Source organism: Schistocerca serialis, chromosome 2, assembly GCF_023864345.2.
Source record: "Schistocerca serialis cubense isolate TAMUIC-IGC-003099 chromosome 2, iqSchSeri2.2, whole genome shotgun sequence".
NCBI classification, from domain to species: Eukaryota; Metazoa; Arthropoda; class Insecta; order Orthoptera; family Acrididae; genus Schistocerca; species Schistocerca serialis.
Window position 1 is genome coordinate 158,576,015 of NC_064639.1, and position 21,106 is coordinate 158,597,120.

A 21,106-nucleotide genomic window follows, 5' to 3' on the forward strand; every position below is an offset into this window, starting at 1 on the left:
TGATGTGAAGATCATTCGGAACAGTTCGAGCGAATTATTTGCCCACCGAAATCGCCCGACAAGAATCCTCTCGAACATTTGTGGGACATAATATAGAGGTCAGCTCGTATACAAAATCCTGCACCGCCTACACTTTCAAAGTTGTGGACGGCTTTAGAGGCAGCATCGCTCAGTATTTCTGCGTCGGACTTCCAAAGACTTACCGAGTACATGCCGTGTAGAGCTGCTGCGCTTTGCCGGAAAAAAGGGGGTCTGACACGATATTTCTAGTTATCCCATGGCTTTTGTCACCTCAGCGTATTTTATACATGCGATAGGTTTCAAATTTAGAAAAAATCCACACTGAGATGTATGCCGTTTATAAAGTAGCTTGTCGATTAGGGACCGACCCGTAAACAGTTCCCACATGCGAGGGGCGGTGCTAGCTGCATGAGGGTTCGGTGCTTTGTGTCTTATGCTCAATGGTGGGTGCCTATTAGCCAACGGCAGCTAGTGGCGCCACTAATCTACTAGCTGCCGGGCCCAGCAGCAGCTCTGTCCTCTTGGAGTTGCCCAACACCGCCACGTGCCTTTGTGGCATGTGGAGCCTATCAGCCGTGGGCAACAAGAGGCGCCACATGCCGCCCGATGGATCTGCACGCCCATACGACACGTCACTCGAGCGTGCGTTCATCCCCTCCAGCCTCGCAATCCTTCAATGACGTGTTGCTACAATGTAGAGAACGTCGTATTTGTTGCCGAGCGTTATGACATTATCACTTTTTTAATAAATAAATAAATGTGGACGCGCCAGATAAGGTAGACCGAAAGTGAGGGTTATGAATGAATTGTTCGAAAGTACAAGTAGAATAAGTACCTAATTCTTCTGAGTGAAAGGAAGGCTGCAATGTCGGATCCCATGATACTTCGGCAAAAAGTTAAGTTCTTGGTACCATACTGTAAAGAATCTCATTCTAGAACTCAAGGAGAAAGATGTGAACTAGCGTATATTTCGGGTGAGTAGTATACAAATTTCACTATCTCAATAGATTGTCAAAAAGTGTAACACTAATCTCTCGTCAGTGTAGTAGTATACATTGGATGATTTCTTATTTTCCTACCGTTTCAGCTTTTCTTTTTCAATAGAAGAGTGAGGAAAAGTAGTGCTTCATAAGTCGTTATTCTCTCAAATCGTTATTTCCCTATGATAAGTGACATTTACTTAAAAGTGGCGCCACACTTTACCTGTTTCATTATACTTCTGGCATCTAGCAGCGCCACTCGTGCTTTATTTATATTTCTGAAGAGAAATACTCAGTTGATAAAATTTCTCGCATCAGGGGAGAGTATCATGAAAGAGTCGTACGTTCCTTGTGTTGCCGACTTTAGCCAATACACTAACATCAACAACAACAACAGCAACAACAAAAAGTTTAATGACGGATTATGACCGGATTTGTTTTACTGAGAGTTGCTTTACTGGACGAAAAGGGAGTAATAGTATTTAAAAATCAAACGAAACTGATACGTACCTCGGTGGGTGATACAGTTCAAAAAATTACATTCTGTTTTGAGAATAGTTTTTGTTACCCGCAGAGATGAAATCAGTATGTATCAAGTGTGTATCATAATTAATAGCGACAACTTACGCGTATGGTAGTATACGAGAATAGAAACCAAATTGTTCCAATAAACATTGGTTTCCAAAACAACCGTTTATGAAATAACTGGCAATTTGTGCTTATCAGACACCAGTGACTTCAGCTCACTTTCTGTTGGTGTCAGTTGACATCAAATGAGGTCGAAGATGGGTAGATCAAGCACGGTCTGTATCTCAGTCTCCAAGACCATCTGAACTCAATGTTCTGAATTTTTCTGTGCAGAGTCATCTCGAAAATGAAGTGTGTAGCACTCCTGTAGATACAGTTGAAGAACTGTAGCAGCACTTTGTACAGTCTTGTCAAGCTCTACGACATGATCTGTGGGAGTCAGAAAATATTCGTAACTCGCTACAGAGACGGGGTAATATTGTATCCAGGCGTGAGGACGACACGTGGAGCTCTTCTTAGCAGGTGAGTGTCTACAGTGAATTGCAACATGTAACGCACTGAAACAGTATTGACATTCTTTTTAAGGTACATTGTGGATGGAACTTGACCCCGTTTATGTGGAGACGTAATCGAAGAGTTTGCATTTCAAAGGTAATATGTCATATCAGAGACAGTGGCAACTCCTAACCATACATTCTTAACTGATTCGTAAATGGCTCATCGCGGACCCGTTATTAATGGAAAGGTTTTTCTTCTGTTACCATATTGGCGACTGTCTCTAGCTTTGCACATGTAGCACGAAGTATCTGGCGTAGCGGTAAACTTGTTTGCAGGCCACTGCATAGAGCTATGCACAAAAGTCTTAGTACAGTGTAAGGTAACTGCACAGCATCAGTTTTATAAATCTGAAATGATTTAGGCGGCGCATCCAGGAAAATTCTTAGGAAGTAATAACGTTATCTGTTGACAGTTGGCGTTTGGAGTGGAATCTCGTGGCAATGATGAGAGTACATCATGATTTAATTAATCTGTTCATAACCAACTTAAAGAATCATGGTTATGTGTGTCTGTGACTGAAACTGCCTTTTAATTAGAAGCCTATAATGTATCGGAGACTTGCTGACAGTATCATGGCCGAAGACCACAAATAAAAGAAAATGAAACACGAGGAAACATGGCCGATGTAGATCAACAGCCGGCCATAGGCTTCATCTTGTAAACCTTAGTGCTCACTAATCCATTGTTCAGACTGGCTGCCGTAATTCTTTTTCGCAGACTTTGTACCAAACTTATTCACTCGTTCTGCCAAGCAAAGAATCGTGTCCGCACATAAGTTTGACTGAAGAGAAGCATAAAGCTCGAGTCACCTGCCTTGCTGCTGAAAAATTTTCTTTTTGTACTCGAATCAAAGATGCATCCTTTGCTGACGTAGTTGTTCGGGAAATGTCTTACTTTATGCGTAAAAAATTAAGACCCACAGATTTTTGATTCGCATTTTCTTTGCTATGCAGTTACTCTCAAACGACTGCTTATGATACTTCGAAGTCAATTAACTCACTACCCATTGTTCGAAGAAAAAAAAATGGTTGAAATGGCTCTGAACACTATAGGACTCAACTTCTGAGGTCATCAGTCCCCTAGAGCTTAGAACTACTGAAACCTAACTAACCAAAGGACATCACACACATCCATGCCCGAGGCAGGATTCGAACCTGCGACCGTAGCGGCCGCGCGGTTCCAGACTGTAGCGCCTAGAACCGCTCGGCCTCTCCGACCGGCTTGATCGAAGAATGTACAGTGAACTACGAGCGGCAATTGTGAGTGCAAATGTTAGAGAAGCAGAAACTGACAGTCTGGAATTTTCGAAGCGTGCTCCCTAAACATCTCTGGATGTCGATGGAAATTTTCCGTTGTGATCCAGTAGCAATTTCTCAGTGGCATTCCATCCACTATTTTTAAGGTGTCAAGAAGATCGTGCCATGTCTGTTTCCCTCTTTAAGAAGTTCACAAATCCACTAACGTTTGTGAGTAATGCTGCTACTTTTTAGTTGATGCGCTTTAAGTTATTGAGTGCTGCACGCGTAATGTAGCCATGAATATCTCATGAGTTCGTGTAATTTCATACCATTCTGGACATGGTTAACACCACGAGACTGTTTCTGAAAATTTAAAAGTTTTGTTTCTACAGATCATAAGTCTGTTTACAGGTATGTAGTATCAATAACAGCGAAGGTAAGCAACAAACTAATTTGTCATCCTACGCACATTTCTCGTAAGTGATGTTCTTCGTACTTGTACTAGTAACAGTATTTGAATAATTTTGTCTTTTTTAAAGCATAGGAAAAGTAGTAAAATATTTGTGAACATATTCTATGGTCTCGGTAGTGAAAGTATTAAATCAGAGTCTTGATATTTGTCAACAAATCAATTCACTTACTGAAGTCAGATACAAACAAGAAACTGTAATACTGATAAGAACGGAGTAACAAAGTAATGCATACTTGATAGAAGAGAAATACAGCATTAGCACAATTTTTGTATGACATCTCATTTATTTTCTGCTATACGCAGTTGTACGCAAAGCATAAACAATGAATTTCTGGCGTTGTGTTTCGTTTGAGACGTTGAGGTCAGCGATGTTAGTGGCCGTATTTCCCATAGCCTCCATAGCCTCCAGAGATGCCTGCAGAGTAACCACCACCATAGCCACCGCCGATGGCTCCACCGTAGCCACCGCCGATGGCTCCACCGTAGCCTCCTCCGTAGCCTCCACCAAAGCCACCGCCGTAGCCGCCTCCGAGACCTCCGCCAATACCAGCTCCGCCTCCCACGACGACAGGTACCGGCTGGTTGACGACAACGGGCTGTGGTACTGGTACGGGGACTGGGCTAGGGACACTCACGGGTACTGGGACTGGCCTCTGCACGGGGACAGGGTACGGCTGTGGGACGGGCACCGGTACCGGCCTGTTGACTGGCACCGTGACAGGAACCTTGACTGGTACTGGGACAGTACGCTGGACGGTTACAGGGTATGGGACAGGGACCTGCTTGGTGATGGCAATGTTTGTGACTCGAGCACCTCCAACTGTAGAGCTGATACCACCTCCATAGCCGCCTCCAAAGCCGCCTCCGTAGCCGCCTCCATAGCCGCCCCCATAACCACCACCGATGAGCCCGCCACTGCTGTAGCTGCTGGCGCCTATTCCATATCCATCACCTCCGTAGCCACCTAGGGAGCCAATCAACCCCCGTTTCTCTACCTGCTTCTCTTCAGCGAGAGCCAAGCCACACAAGAACACGCACACCTGGAACACACGATCCAAAAAAGTTTAATAAATAATAATAAACGTATTGTATATTCAGATGTTTTGTGACATATGTATTTCAATGATGTGAGCATCATAAATCTGAACGGATATGTGCCTGCTGTAGTGTTAATTTCAGTTTTATTTAAGTAGTGTAATGAGAACTTTAAACTGATGCTGACAAAGTGCCTGTAGGTCATATAATGTCACACACTAGCATTTGGCAAACAAAACCTTGCATTATTTTTAGTACAAGTGGGATCTATTTATCTGGAAATGGTGAATACCAATCACTGGCTCAGATAAAAAATCGCAAAGATAATTCTCAAATGACAGTAACAAAAATAATTTCGTACTGCGGAAGTTGTAGCTTTGGTATTTTGCATCAAAATGTACTGCAGTAAATAAAACTTTGAAATATCGCCACTTCTTCTCCATGTGAAAATGACGTTATTTCAGTTTATTTTAGTACTGCATTTCATGACAGTATTTCATTTCTGAAATAGATTCAGTAGCCCATATGAAACACAAGAAGGAAGTTGTGTGAGATAAAGTGCACCTAAGTATTATTAACTCTCGAAGTGTGGTATATAACTATCTGTAATAGGATGTTCCATAATTAAGAAATTACTTCTCTGAAGTATCACTGTTTGGCCAAAGAGCTGTATTAAAAACCAACGGTACACATGTGTTTTCTCAAAGACTCTAGAATCCACGCTCTCTAATTTTGAGGCACACAAATGACTAAATAAATGCTCCAGATGAAGGAAGAATAAGTGACAAGTGATAAATATATCTTTATTGCGTAGAGTGTAAAAATGAAGAAAATCACTGGGAAAATGGATAGCGAAGAATTAATATATAAAAATTTAATAAATTGTATTTAGTCGCAATTTGAGAGTGGAGGAAATGTGAGCAGAGCATTGTTCTACCACAAATTTCATCATTTAAGTTATTTTTAATGACTGCTCAGATGAAAGGAAGGAAGAATCTTTGTACACCCTACAGTTGCAGTAAGTTTTATTCCAACTCAATACTTTGAAGTACATTCTCACTAGAGAGAGGGCGATCAATTCACTGCTACAAATCTAGTGGTATTAGAGTGTAATTTGTTTTAATAAAAGGTTCCAGATCCAAGACAAATTAAAGTCATTATCTGTATCAGTCACGATGACCGATGAAAATAACTGTTTTCCTTTGCCTTGTATCATAAGCTTTGCCAGATATTCTCTTTCTAAACGTCAGTAAAATTTAACTTCGAACGACTACATTTATGTGTTGATACTAACTGTATATCTGCTTCAGTTCTCACTTGCCATTTAAAGAAAGACACAAGATCACATTAAAAGAATACTGACTCAAATGAAACAAACTATAAGACTTCATTGATTGCTTTTGTTATATAATATTTGTCATCTGTACCAATGCATTAAAATACTAAACATTACTTAAATTCTTTCATTATAAGAGTAAAGGTCACAGACTGCCCAAAACGGCAAAAATATAGTAATAGTGTAAAAGATTATAGCTTGGAATTTTGAATAAAATTTACTGTTTTTCATAAACTATATGCTTTTTAAAGGCGAACCATAATACAGTTCCATAAAACTTAAATAATTTCTTTAATCGAAAATAACGCTGCCAGTATTGCTGTCGAAACATAACTGGAATAAGAAGTTACTTGTGAAACACAAGCTTCGTTGACAGCCAAGAAATTTTACAGAGTACTGCAGCTGACAATATATTGAAGGATGATTCCTCTTTCCGAATTACCAAAATGTTTATAAGAAAATAGAACGTGTAGATTCAGCTTTCTCAAAATAACATCTCAGTAATTAAATATGTGTATCTCAAATGATTTCATGGGTTTCGCACATTTTCGTGACTGTCGTCAGACGTTATAGAACTTCTCCTTACAAATGTACAATGTGTGAAGCAACTTGAAATACGACAATTGGGGTTGACATTTCCGTCTTCATTGTGAAAGGTTTCTTCTTCACTGTCTTTCGAGACGACATGATCTACTTAACGCTTCGACAATCCTCCTTCGGCTTAATATTAGCAGTGTCTGAAAGCACTATAAGGAAAGCTAGAAAAGGTACTATTTAGGAGGCAAAGGCTAAACTGTTTTTATACTGACCTGGCAGTAAACGTTGAGCCAAAATCGACTATTACATTTTTCCCTTCCCTTACGTATCAGAATAACTGCACCATGGGCTATTTAAAGTGTAATACTTGCCAATTGCATTTTTAGTTAATGTTAAGAACTTTAACAAATATTAGCAAGAGAGAGTACGAATTCTTACCAGGATCCTCATTGCCGCTGGTGAAGATGGTACGGTGAGCAGACAATGACTGATGCTGGTAGATGGTTTCACTGCAGTTTATATACCCCGTCCACTCCTACCTGTAACTCTCCCTGCCCCCACTTCTCGCTCGGCCCACCCAAGCGGTGGCTGCTTTGCGATGTGTGACGCACTCTCTCTAGAGTAGAACGGTAGCACATCCTACTGGGGAAGATGGACGACCTTACATTTAGGTGTTTTCTTTTAATGGTCCATGATGTAACAGCTGTCAGGGGTGGTGCTGAAGGTGCTTACATTGCTTAAAGGAGAAATGTGACTCAGTATCATATCACGATCTTGGACTGATAATGTTGGTCTCACACTTTGATATTTTCAGCCTCTCGCGGGCAACAAGTTAGTAGCCTCAAAATTTCTAACGTTTTTCTCACAACCATGCTTTTCTACATCTACATCTACATCCATACTCCGCAAGCCACATGACGGTGTGGGGCGATTCCATTGTAAAGGAAAAGAGTTAATTAGTTAAATTGCGTGTCAAATGAGTCGCAGAGAGATTACAGCTTTAGCTAGAAGTAAATGTATTTCGTTTAGTGTAAGTTGAGAACTGGTTTTGTGAAATTCTGCTTTGGAAAGATCTCAGTCACCTGGCACTCATTCACATATAACCTATAATTCATTGTTTTTAATACGAGAAAGTGGTGGCAATCGAAAATTCGTGGCAGTCCGGGACTTGAATCCTGATGGCTTTTGCAGCACGGGAACTTTGAATTCGTATCCCTGTCTGGCACGAATTTTCATTTATCCCACACGAGTAATCCCACACTAGTAATTACTGACTCTACTGCTTAGAATATACATTATTCTGAAGAAAGTCAAAACTGTATTTATACCAAACTTCCTGGCAGATTAAAACTGTGTGCCCGACCGAGACTCGAACTCGGGACCTTTGCCTTTCGCGGGCAAGTGCTCTACCATCTGAGCTACCGAAGCACGGCTCACGGCCGGTCCTCACAGCTTTACTTCTGCCAGTATCTCGTCTCCTACCTTCCAAACTTTACAGAAGCTCTCCTGCGAACCTTGCAGAACTAGCACTCCTGAAAGAAAGGATACTGCGGAGACATGGCTTAGCCACAGCCTGGGGGATGTTTCCAGAATGAGATTTTCACTCTGCAGCGGAGTGTGGGCTGATATGAGCCAGGAAGTTTCATATCAGCGCACACTCCGCTGCAGAGTGAAAATCTCATTCTGGAAACATCCCCCAGGCTGTGGCTAAGCCATGTCTCCGCAGTATCCTTTCTTTCAGGAGTGCTAGTTCTGCAAGGTTCGCAGAAGAGCTTCTGTAAAGTTTGGAAGGTAGGAGACTAGGTACTGGCAGAAGTAAAGCTGTGAGGACCGGGCGTGAGTCGTGCTTCGGTAGCTCAGATGGTAGAGCACTTGCCCGCGAAAGGCAGAGGTCCCGAGTTCGAGTCTCGGTCGGGCACGCAGTTTTAATCTGCCAGGAAGTTTCATATCAGCGCACACTCCGCTGCAGAGTGAAAATCTCATTCTGTATTTATACCGTTTGCAGAAATACTGAAGGCTTTTGTAAGTGTTGAGTGGAATAAGAAATTCTGAAGGTATCAGGTATAAAATACAGCGGGCAAAAGGTTTCCTGCACAGAACGGCCTCACGGTACTGTCAAAAAGTGCTGTAATTTATGCTGCTTTGGAGGAGACCCACTTGAATAACGTTACAAACCAGATGCAAACTGCAACATGGTGTAAAATATTGTTATGGGTGATCTATAGATACAGATGTGTGAAATAGTGACGCCACTGATGTATGAGAAAAGAATTTTGATACATTTTAAATGAAATTTAATCGGGAAAGTGGCTCTTCGAGAGATATGACGTTTATTTGTTATTTGTTGAATGTTTATCAAATGCTAAGGCAAAAATGAATGTTTGGATTGTTTTTAAAGAGAAATTAAAATTTTTCGAGCTGATTGGTTACGGTGCATAAAGCACGGATCCACGACAACGTGCCAGAAACGTAACAGCTTTAAGTGAATTCCAGTACACTTCTTATGGCGATTGTGTTCTGTTCTCGAACTCATAGTAACATCTTAGCCTTGGAACAGTATCAGTTGTAAAGAATCTGTAATATACTCACGAATAATGCACACATTATTCAATAAGCTGTGTGCAAGACTTTACAGGAGGTATGCAAATAGTGACAGCTGAAGATGTATAATTCTTCCCACTCCATGACGTATCTGATGCAGCAACTGTATGTAGTATTTCGAAAGAAGAGCACTCTTGCTTGGTCGGGAAACAATACTTTAATTGGCGCCTTTCCCCTTTCTGGGGCACCATCAGAAAATCTATACATATAAATATGGTCCTATCCTGCAATGCTGTACCGGAAATTAAAGAAGTAACTAGAGAATTTAATTTAATATTATGAAAAATTTGCATTCGTCACATCTTTTCGAACCGTTCCGTGTACCTAAAAGACAAATAACGGTACGATTCAGCTATTGAGAGCTACGGTGTGGCGAGAAACCACAAAAAAAACTTTACGTTAAACACATCGGAGTCAGTTGCAAAAGCAGAGACGGTACACAACCACACTTACGGCTTTAGAAACGATATCTCGTTTCCATCAGACCTACAAACCACATCTTTTTTTTTAATTTCCAGTATACGTCTTCAGTATGATATCATGTTTATCGTATACTATTTTCTCTTTTTGTCTCATAGATTTTCCGATGATGCCCCAGAAGGGCGAAACGCGTCAGTGTCGTTTCTCCTGTAACAAAAACTCTTTTTCTCTCGAAAGCTTCTTTTTTAGCTATGAAGAAAACCGCAATGTTTCCTTTTGGCTTCACTGAACCCACTGATATAGATTTATTTAACGTAACTATTAAAACGGGTTGCGCTCTTACAAGTGCTATACTAATGGCAGAAGTTTAGAAAATATTTTTTCCATACATCCATGGCAAAGTCAAATCCATGTACTGTGGAGAGAATTTTCTCCGGACACAAAAGACGGCCTTCCGACTAACAAGCTAACAAGCTGAATATCATAAGGTGATTCTAGTTACGTTTTTACCAGACAGCTGCCGGAAAAATCGCTAAAATGGTCAAGGTTTCAAAAAGTTTATCATCCATCAGGATGCTGAAATTGCCTCACAAACTTTGACTGACAATGAAAATCTAGTACCTTTGCAGCTATAATCGTGGGGCATCCAACCTGTTAATCAGATTTGTTACATTCTGATCTGCTGTTCATAGATCTAAATAAACTTTTGCCTCGAACACGTTTGGAGATCAATCAAAATTCAGAACGAAATACTGACTGTGCGGTGGAGTGTGCACTGATATGAAACTTCCTGGCAGATTGGCCAGCCGAGGTGGCTGAGCAGTTCTAGGCACTACAGTCTGGAACCGCGCGACCGCTACGGTCGCAGGTTCGAATCCTGCCTCGGGCATTGCTGTGTGTGATGTTCTTAGGTTAGTTAGGTTTAAGTAGTTCTAAGTTCTAGGGGACTGATGACCTCAGAAGTTAAGTTCCATAGTGCTCAGAGCCATTTGAACCATATTTTTTCCTGGCAGATTAACACTTTGTGCCAGACCGAGACTCGAACTTGGGAGGGTTGCCTTTCGCGGGCAGGTGCTCTACCAACTTTTTTCTCTTGATTTCATCTGGTTCGTTATTTTTCACTACATTTGTTCGGCCCGGAAGTACCATGATACCTGTTGAAGTTCATTGTTGATCCTTTCACTCAGTTTTTACAATACCGGCTACTAAAATTGCTACATCACGAAGATGACGTGATACAGACACGAAATTTAACCGATTGGAAGAAGATGCTGTGATATGCAAATGATTAGCTTTTCAGAACATTGACACAAGGTTGGCTCCGGTGGCGACACCTACAACGTGCTGACATGAGGGAAGTTACCAACCGACTTCTCATACACAAACAGCAGCTGACAGGCGTTGCCTGGTGAAACGTTGTTGTGATGCCTCGTGTAAGGAGCAGAAATAGGTACCATCACGTTTTCGACTTTGACAAAGGTCGGATTGTAGCTTATCGCGATTGCTGTTTATCGTACCGCGACATTACTGCTCGCGTTCCCCGAAATTCAATGACTGTTAGCAGAATAACGTATCAGTGGGTTCAGGAGAGTAATACGGAACGCCGTGCTGGATCCCAACGGCCTCGTATCACTAGCAGTCGAGATGACAGGCATCTTACCCGCATGGCTGTAACGGATCGTGCAGCCACGTCTCGATCCCTGAGTCAACAGATGGGGACGTTTGCAAGACAACAACCATCTGCACGAACAGGTCGACGACGTTTGCAGCAGCATGGACTATCAGCTCGGAGACCATGGCTGCGGTTACCCTTGACGCTGCATCACAGACAGGAGCGCCTGAGACGGTGTACTCAACGACGAACCTGGGTGCACGAATGGCAAAACCTAATTTTTTCGGGTGAATCCAGATTCTGTTGACAGCATCATGGTGGTCGCATCCGTGTTTGGCGACATCGCGGTGAACGCACATTGGAAGCGTGTATTCGTCATCGCCATACTGGCGTATCACCCGGCGCGATGGTATGGGGTGCCATTGGTTACACGTCTCAGTCACCTCTTGTTCGCATTGACGGCACTTTGAACAGTGGACGTTACATTTCAGATGTGTTACGACCCGTGGCTCTACCCTTCGTTCTATCCCTGCGAATCCCTACATTTCTGCAGGATAATGCACGACCGCATGTTGCAGGTCCTGTACGGGACTTTCTGGATACAGAAAGTGTTCGATTGCTGCCCGGGCCATCACATTCTCCAGATCTCTCACCAAATGAAAACGTCTGGTCAATGGTGGCCGAGCAACTGGCTCGTCACAATACGCCAGTCACTGGTATCGTGTGAAGCTGCATGGGCAGCTGTACCTGTACACGCCACCCAATGTTTGACTCAATGCTCAGGCGTATCAAGGCCGTTATTATGGCCAGAGGTGGTTGCTCTGGGTACTGATTTCTCAGGATCTATGTACCCAGATTGCGTGAAAATGTAATCATGTGTCATTTCTGGTATAATATCTTTGTCCAATGAATACCCGTTTATTATCTGCATTTCTTCTGGGTGTAGCAGTTTTAATGGTCAGTAGTATATATTACAGATAACAGCTAACCCTCTGACAGAACATGCTGACGTATCCTTCCGGGGTCAAACTGAACTAACCAAGCACGACTCACGACTGGCCCTCACAGCCTTACTCCCGCAGGTACCTCGTCTCCTACCTTCCAAACTTCCGAACTTGACAGAAGCTGTCCTGCGAACCTGGATGACTAGCACTGGAAGAAAGGGTATTGCGGAGATATGGCTAAGCTACATCCTTTCTTCCAGAAGTGCCAGTCTTCCAGGTTCACAGAAGAGCTTCTGTCGAGTTTGGACGTGTGGAAGGTAGGAGACGAGCTACTGGTCGAAGCAGAGCTGTGAGGGGGGAGGGGGGGGGTTGATAAGTCGTGTTTGGGTAACTCAGTGGTAGAGCTTTTGCCAGCGAAAGGCAACGGTCCCGAGTTCAAGTCTCGGTCTGAAACACAATGTTAACCTGCTATGATGTTTCAACAAGAAATGTGTTACGACACCAGTGCTACGACAGGTACAGACATTTAAAGAGCGTTGACAAAATGCACTAATCTAAAAGGGAGTGTGTAGAATAAGGACAGCACTCTTTTACGTAGAAAACCCTTTCACTGCCAGACCGAGAAATTTTCTCTTTGACCTAGTCAGCAAATTGGCTATATGATAGCGACAAATTGTAGATTCGTCACTGAATCGAAGTCCAGATCGACGCAACAACAGGTTGCTTATGTTCAGAGGAGGAGTCTGCAACATCTTGTATCCGTTCGCTGGATTCACTGCTCAGCAAATGGCAACTTGAAACATCCAGATCACTAAAAGTACAACTCGGTAAGTCTTCTACACTTGCTCGGTAAGTCTTCTTCATATTCAGTAACTTGCAGGAATAAGTTTTTATTAACATTTTAAAGTCTATATATAGTATGGATGACACCTCCAGTTGTGTTTATCCGCCACATTTTATTTGAATTCGATTTCAGTGATACATTATACCAGCTTTAAGCCCCTGAATAAACATGTCACAGGTCACAACTGTACGAAATGCAGTATCAAACAATCTATAGTTACTTTTAAAATTTATCACACATCATCTCCATGAAATTTAAGCAATTCCAGTTTTAATATGTACATGCGACTGTAAAATGCTAAAACCTTAACGAAAGACGAGAGCTATGGATAGTGTCGAACTACACTCCTGGAAATGGAAAAAAGAACACATTGACACCGGTGTGTCAGACCCACCATACTTGCTCTGGACACTGCGAGAGGGCTGTACAAGCAATGATCACACGCACGGCGCAGCGGACACACCAGGAACCGCGGTGTTGGCCGTCGAATGGCGCTAGCTGCGCAGCATTTGTGCACCGCCGCCGTCAGTGTCAGCCAGTTTGCCGTGGCATACGGAGCTCCATCGCAGTCTTTAACACTGGTAGCAGGCCGCGACAGCGTGGACGTGAACCGTACGTGCAGTTGACGGACTTTGAGCGAGGGCGTATAGTGGGCATGCGGGAGGCCGGGTGGACGTACCGCCGAATTGCTCAACACGTGGGCCGTGAGGTCTCCACAGTACATCGATGTTGTCGCCAGTGGTCGGCGGAAGGTGCACGTGCCCGTCGACCTGGGACCGGACCGCAGCGACGCACGGATGCACGCCAAGACCGTAGGATCCTACGCAGTGCCGTAGGGGACCGCACCGCCACTTCCCAGCAAATTAGGGACACTGTTGCTCCTGGGGTATCGGCGAGGACCATTCGCAACCGTCTCCATGAAGCTGGGCTACGGTCCCGCACACCGTTAGGCCGTCTTCCGCTCACGCCCCAACATCGTGCAGCCCGCCTCCAGTGGTGTCGCGACAGGCGTGAATGGAGGGACGAATGGAGACGTGTCGTCTTCAGCGATGAGAGTCGCTTCTGCCTTGGTGCCAATGATGGTCGTATGCGTGTTTGGCGCCGTGCAGGTGAGCGCCACAATCAGGACTGCATACGACCGAGGCACACAGGGCCAACACCCGGCATCATGGTGTGGGGAGCGATCTCCTACACTGGCCGTACACCACTGGTGATCGTCGAGGGGACACTGAATAGTGCACGGTACATCCAAACCGTCATCGAACCCATCGTTCTACCATTCCTAGACCGGCAAGGGAACTTGCTGTTCCAACAGGACAATGCACGTCCGCATGTATCCCGTGCCACCCAACGTGCTCTAGAAGGTGTAAGTCAACTACCCTGGCCAGCAAGATCTCCGGATCTGTCCCCCATTGAGCATGTTTGGGACTGGATGAAGCGTTGCCTCACGCGGTCTGCACGTCCAGCACGAACGCCGGTCCAACTGAGGCGCCAGGTGGAAATGGCATGGCAAGCCATTCCACAGGACTACATCCAGCATCTCTACGATCGTCTCCATGGGAGAATAGCAGCCTGCATTGCTGCGAAAGGTGGATATACACTGTACTAGTGCCGACATTGTGCATGCTCTGTTGCCTGTGTCTATGTGCCTGTGGTTCTGTCAGTGTGATCATGTGATGTACCTGACCCCAGGAATGTGTCAATAAAGTTTCCCCTTCCTGGGACGATGAATTCACGGTGTTCTTATTTCAATTTCCAGGAGTGTACATATTCGTAATTACTGCACTAAAACCAGACAGCCTACGACTTGGGTATATTATTAGGAAAGACACACAAAGTGATTAAATGTACATGGGACCAATGTTTTGGGTGTAGAACCATGCTGGGATAGATCAACATTAGGAGGGAGGCGGGAGACCTCTTGTGCCAGTGACAAAATAGTTCAGATGATGTGACGTAGTTAAATTGTTTAATACTATGGTAAAATCTGTCATTGTAATGTGGAGACGTTATTTGTACTATAATACATTACTCGAGGCTGTCAGCTATATTCCACCCACTGTGCCTAACTACCCTAACATGTGAATTAGTAAGATGTGTTGGTAACATACAGTAACACCAGCCGTCCAATGATGCGCTGAAAGACTGATGTATGCAGATACCAAACACTCGGTTACTTTCTTAATTCTTCAGATAACTTGGGGAAATGCCGCAGGATAAACAGCTACCATGGAATGCACCCCGCCTCATTCCCGAAAATTATTTGAACATTTAATACGCTGGGAGGAACTCATGTTTCACGTTTTTCCTTATGTGACCCTGTTATAAAAAATAGGTCAATTACTCAGTCAGTCGGTTGCATATTTCATTCAAGGTATATTAAATTGGCCCATGCATGTGCTACTGCAAACAAACTGTTTATGTGATCTTGGAACATGATATTTTGAAAAATTGACTTCCGTAGGAAAATTTACTAGAAAATTGTACGTCTTCAGAGGTACAAGCAAAAATGTCTAACATTATATATTGACCAAGCGTCCCTTATGAGGTAAAAGGGCTTACAAGAAACTTATTTTTTTTCCACTCAACAGATCTCACAATTTTAGTGAAGGTAAGTCAACACTTTTAATTTCAAGTTTAAAATGTATGTCGTAAACTATGAACCCAAAAGTAATCAATTTTATATGTTTTATAATCTTCCAGACGGCAGCAAAAGTGCAAAAGAAGAGTTTTCTAAACCAATTACGCGAAAAGATCAAGCTGCGATGAAATATCTTGACTACTAGTGTACCGCCCGCTTCGAGAAAAACTAATGAATCGAATGACACAAAACTTAAAGAGCACGATACAGACTGGCCATTTGAAGATCCTGAAGCGATAGTACAGTTTGTAGGGGCAGCCTAGCGCCAGGGGCACGCCCACTGCGGTTAGCTCGGTGAGCAGGCCAGCGATAGTAGGTTTGTTATACTTCTGGCACACCTGTAACGCTGCAATACTGTGTAGTTCAAGTAGATAATAGATATTTCTTGTAGTTCCTTTTAGAGAAATAACGTAGTCACTTGTCCATTAGAACTAAGAAACACCACTGTATATCATCTGCATGTGGAATTGTAGTAAACTGTAGGACCCACTAACCATTTAGGTGGGGGCTTTCAGTTGTATGGGTAATATTATTATAAATAAACTGAGCTAAATTTTGCAAGTCTAGCACAATTATTTGCTACAATAGAACACTAAAGTTGTCCGAAATGTTCGTAACATCGCCGAACCGATTTCTCACCCTTCACTTAAGGGAATGGTCCTCACAAAAATGTGGAATGTGTCGGGTAGAACTTTATATGTCTTCCGTTGATCTCATAGCATACCTGCAGACAAAATTTTAACAAAATCTATGTATCTGAGAGGGGACCACTTTGCGTGGAATGGAGCAAATGTATGACCACCATGCTGTCCTAGAAATCGTAAAAAACACTTTACTCATAATCTGAAGTCCTTTCTATAGTGATTTTTATGGAAACCTCTCGAAAAATCATCGTTAATGTATTTATTTGAAAGTTTGTTTTACTATCACTCAAGCAGCTAGGTATCCACCTCAGCTAGTTGACGAGCTCTTCCGGATTTTGTGTTAGAGAAAAGCACATACTACTCTCAAGTTCACTTGACAATTTCACTTTCCAAAAGCTCTGATTCATAGCAAAGTGACCTCTTTCAACGTCTAACATTCTTCGAATATGAGCTAAAATTCAATCAACAGACAGATTCTTGGGAGAACACTATGAATAGGAAAATTTTTTAATTCTTAATTTGAAACCACAGACATTTCTTCGAGTCGAAACTATTCCAAATCGAAACGTTGTTCCGCAGCCATAAATAACTGTAGTGGTACATCACTAAACACGACTGCTGCAGATTCACCCACGAGCAGCGTTTCTGTAGCCACAAGGTGGAGTAGACGTCGCCATAAACTGACATAAACGTTTCATTGGCTTTCTGACCTACAGCAGACTAACGTTGGTTAGAAACTAATGTATGAGTTCAAGGACTGAGTCAACTGACGTTGATCAGGGTTCGCTGAGCTTCACAGTGGCTCGTATTTGTCTCTTTCACAAATTTTTGATAATTTTCCTTAGGATAGAACAAGGTGTGGTTACATTACAGTTAAAAATAAGCTGTACGATCTTTGGGCTCGGTAGGATAAGGTGAAATGATGTCCTGCGCCTTCAAAATAGAAAAATCCATAAAAATCACTTACTTCTGAGGGATAAATTTACAACATAACCTACACATCTTACCATCTTTCAATTTCTTTAACTGAGTATTCAGTAATGATCTGAACTATTTCAGTATTGGTCTTGTGGCATTACAGATCAGTGACCCTAAGATTGATAGGTGTGTAGAGCGGAACTCTTTACAATCCAACCGTGCCGTACTAGAAATCTTTCGATTTCGTGGGAAGGTAGCAGTCGTAGCAAGTACAATGTCTCCCTCTTCCGTTCGTTTACACGAGGAAATATGTTCGCTCGGGTGACACTCACGTGAGACAACTGGAAGCAGACTTCCAGCAATCAAAGAAACGCTAATAGATTTTTTCCAATTTTTTTGCGTAACTGAATTATGCGTCAAAGTAGCACACTAACAATTTGAAAAGTGATGATTTGTTGGGAAAAATTTGGAATTCCGACACGGTATCTGAGAAACAGAATATCAACATTAGCTTTGTATCAACAATGTAGGAAAGGGAGGTCGGAGCAGGTTCATAGTCGAAAAGAACAAGTTTTTTTAATTTTTTAAGTTATAGGACGTAGCTGTGGATTTTGTCTTATAGAAAGGCACAGACTACTCTCAAGTCAAAAAATGGTTCAAATGGCTCTGAGCACTATGGGACTTAACATCTATGGTCATCAGTCCCCTAGAACTTATAACTACTTAAACCTAACTAACCTAAGGACGGCACACAACACCCAGCCATCACGAGGCAGAGAAAATCCCTGACCCCGCCGGGAATCGAACCCGGGAACCCGAGAGTGGGAAGCGAGAACGCTACCGCGCGACCACGAGATGCGGGCACTCTCAAGTCAACTTTGCTGATAATTATTATTGAACATGACAGTTAAGCTTCTGAACAGTCAACGATCCAAAGCAGAAACAAGGTTTTCACGTATGGACTCGATAACCAGTTTCTGATACAGTTTCTGAGCGAACAGAGACAGCCGTGAAGACGCGAAGGCGAGACGAATTTGAATATCAACAATTCACTAAGTTATTTATTTCTAACATAAACATTACATGCATTGACTTGCAAGTAAAAGTAAATAAATAAAAATCCAGTTTTTATTTAATGCTGGTAATCTGAGCAATATTTCATTCGATTTAGTTAGTACGGAACAGAGCGGTAAAAACTGTCTACGAAACACTCGCTGAATGGGGTAGCCATTTTCGTCAAAGTATCAATTTTTGACACAGCAAGGTGCTTTTACAATTGCGTGCATCTGAACTGAAACCTTTCTGGAAATAGACCTCTTTTATTTACCATCAGATACATCAAATAATTTTCAGAAGCATTTTTGAGGAAAAGATGAACTCCAGAAACACGTTTCCAACTACATAAATTTGTTTCCAAATGGTTGATCTGGAATTAGTGTTAATAAATTCCAAATTGGAGCCGCGCGGAGTAGCCGCGCGGTCTCGGGCGCCTTGTCACGGTCCGTGCGGCTCCCCCCGTCGGAGGTTCGAGTCCTCCCTCGGGCATGAGTATGTGTGTTGTTCATAGGGTAAGTTAGTTTAAGTTAGATTAAGTAGTGTGTAGGCTTAGGGACCGATGACCTCAGAAGATTGGTCCAATAAGACCTTACCACATTTCCAAATTGGAATTCATTATGGAAAAGTCGAAGAACAGTTGGATCAAGTCGATAGGTATTGAGTCCTCGATTTCGTTGGATATAATCTGAGAGAACACCAGCGTAGAGAGATTATACTGGAATTTCGTAACTAACTACGATTCCTCTTACTGAAGCGACATTTCGGGAAATATATTTTCATGCTCCAATCGCTACGGTATTCAGCATGCAAGGTGGATATCGAAGCACGGTTCTTCTACCAGGTTGTAAAATGTGTACTGTACTGTGGTTAAAGAAACTGAAAAATCATTCCTAATATATATATATATATATATATATATATATATATATATATATATATATATATATATTCTGCTTTGTTGTTTAAGTCATTGTTGATCCTAATTAGTCTTCAGTATCACAAACGGACATGATCAGTGCATTGAAGGGTTAGCCACAACCAGCACGAAGGACTGAAGTAGCAATCAATCAGATCCCAAAAATTATCAATAATCAGATAAAAAGTTTGTTCCTCATAAAATACAAGTATATATCACAAGTTTCAGTTTGAGTGATGAGATCCTAAAGTCAGATTCCGTTCAGTGGCTGAAAATGATTTGCCGAGCGGTTCTAGGCCCTTCAGTCTGGAACCGTGCGACCGCTACGGTCCCAGGTTCGAATCCTGCTGCTGGCATGGATGTGTGTGATGTCCTTAGGTTAGTTGGGTTTAAGTATTTCTAAGTTCTAGGGGACTGATGACCTCAGATGCTAAGTCCCATAGTACTCAGAACCATTTCTGAAAATGATTTCGTCAAACCTATTTATTAAAGTGGTGTCGACATAATGTAAAATTACGATAATGTACGATCACTACTAAATCTATAGTACAGGAGAAACAATAGTAGGTTATATTTCTGGTTTTATCTGAGTGTCGCCATATATTTTAAGGGCGTAAAGAGAGACATAATTAAAGAATACGAATTTTTATAACGAAATGTAATATATCTCGTCATATTTGCTTCACAAATAAGGTACAAAATAACTTTATATTTTATTGATAATGTTAATACAATAATATTAATAATTAAGTTGAAATTAGGCAACTTATTCATCAGTCAGCTACTTCTGTACAATATATTATTGAGCTCAAATTGCACACAACTCAATATTTCGAACAATGGAAGCAAATTGGGGATAAGGGAAATCAAGTTTCAAACTTTAGAAATAAGATGCACCCTGTTGGACATCGTGAGACCGACGGGGAAGTGTCGCAGACACGTAAGTTACTAATGTAGTGTGAAGTGGAAGGATTGCACCAGCCTTTAGGTTCACGATGTTTTACCTATATTTTACTTTACTTTAATGTTGATGCACAGACACGCTCAACCGATAAAAATAGTCACTGTATTCTGTTACTCCAAGAGATAATTGTTTCTGATAGTCAGTTTCATTCCAATTCAACAGAAAAATGTGACTGAAGTCGTATGCTGACATTTTTTTTTTTTCAAAATAAAGATTTTCAAACATGATGATTCATTAACATCGTGAAACAAAGTGACATAAAATATTTTAGCGTTACCTGAGGCAAAATGTTCAGCCTTTTCTGTCTTCTTCGCAGTACATGGCGAATTTTGTTGTTTTTTCGACATCCTTACTGGAAGGTATTGCACACTCTGATGAAGACTTGCTGTAGGTTTTTCTTCACTGTGTGCCATTCAGTTCTCATAGTCACAGTTACTGACAGTGTAAGGGTAGACCAGACGTGGATAGAATTCGAAAAAATAGTATCGACAGCAGTTGAGAGTTTTATACCAAATACACACAAGAAAAAATGTTTTGCATAACCTCGGTTCTGAGAGTTCCGGAACGTCTACAGAAAATTTGAGTAGAGATCAACATAAACATCATTTAAGCCCTTTCTACTGCTAATGAAAACCTTACATTGCATGTTGTACTACCATAGAGCGACACCTTCAGAGGTGGTGGTCCATATTGCTGTACACACCTGCATTCGTCGTGGCATACTGTCCACAAGTTCATTAAGGCACTGTTGGTCCAGATTGTCCCACTCCTCAAAGGGATTCGGCGTAAATCCCTCAGAGTGGCTGGTGGATCAGGTCATCCATAAACAGCCATTTTCAAT

The 21,106-nt window shown here is 42.1% G+C and overlaps 1 protein-coding gene across 1 annotated transcript in view; it reads right to left on the reverse strand.

Moving 5' to 3' along the window:
- Positions 1-21,106, reverse strand: part of LOC126455821 (uncharacterized) — a 184,189-nt gene that overhangs the window by 153,661 nt on the left and 9,422 nt on the right. The window contains exons 3-4 of the mRNA XM_050091583.1: positions 10,322-10,377; positions 4,577-4,837 (exon numbers count right to left, since the gene is read on the reverse strand). Coding sequence (XP_049947540.1) covers positions 4,577-4,837; positions 10,322-10,377 — 317 coding nt within the window. The remainder of the gene's footprint in view (positions 1-4,576; positions 4,838-10,321; positions 10,378-21,106) is intronic.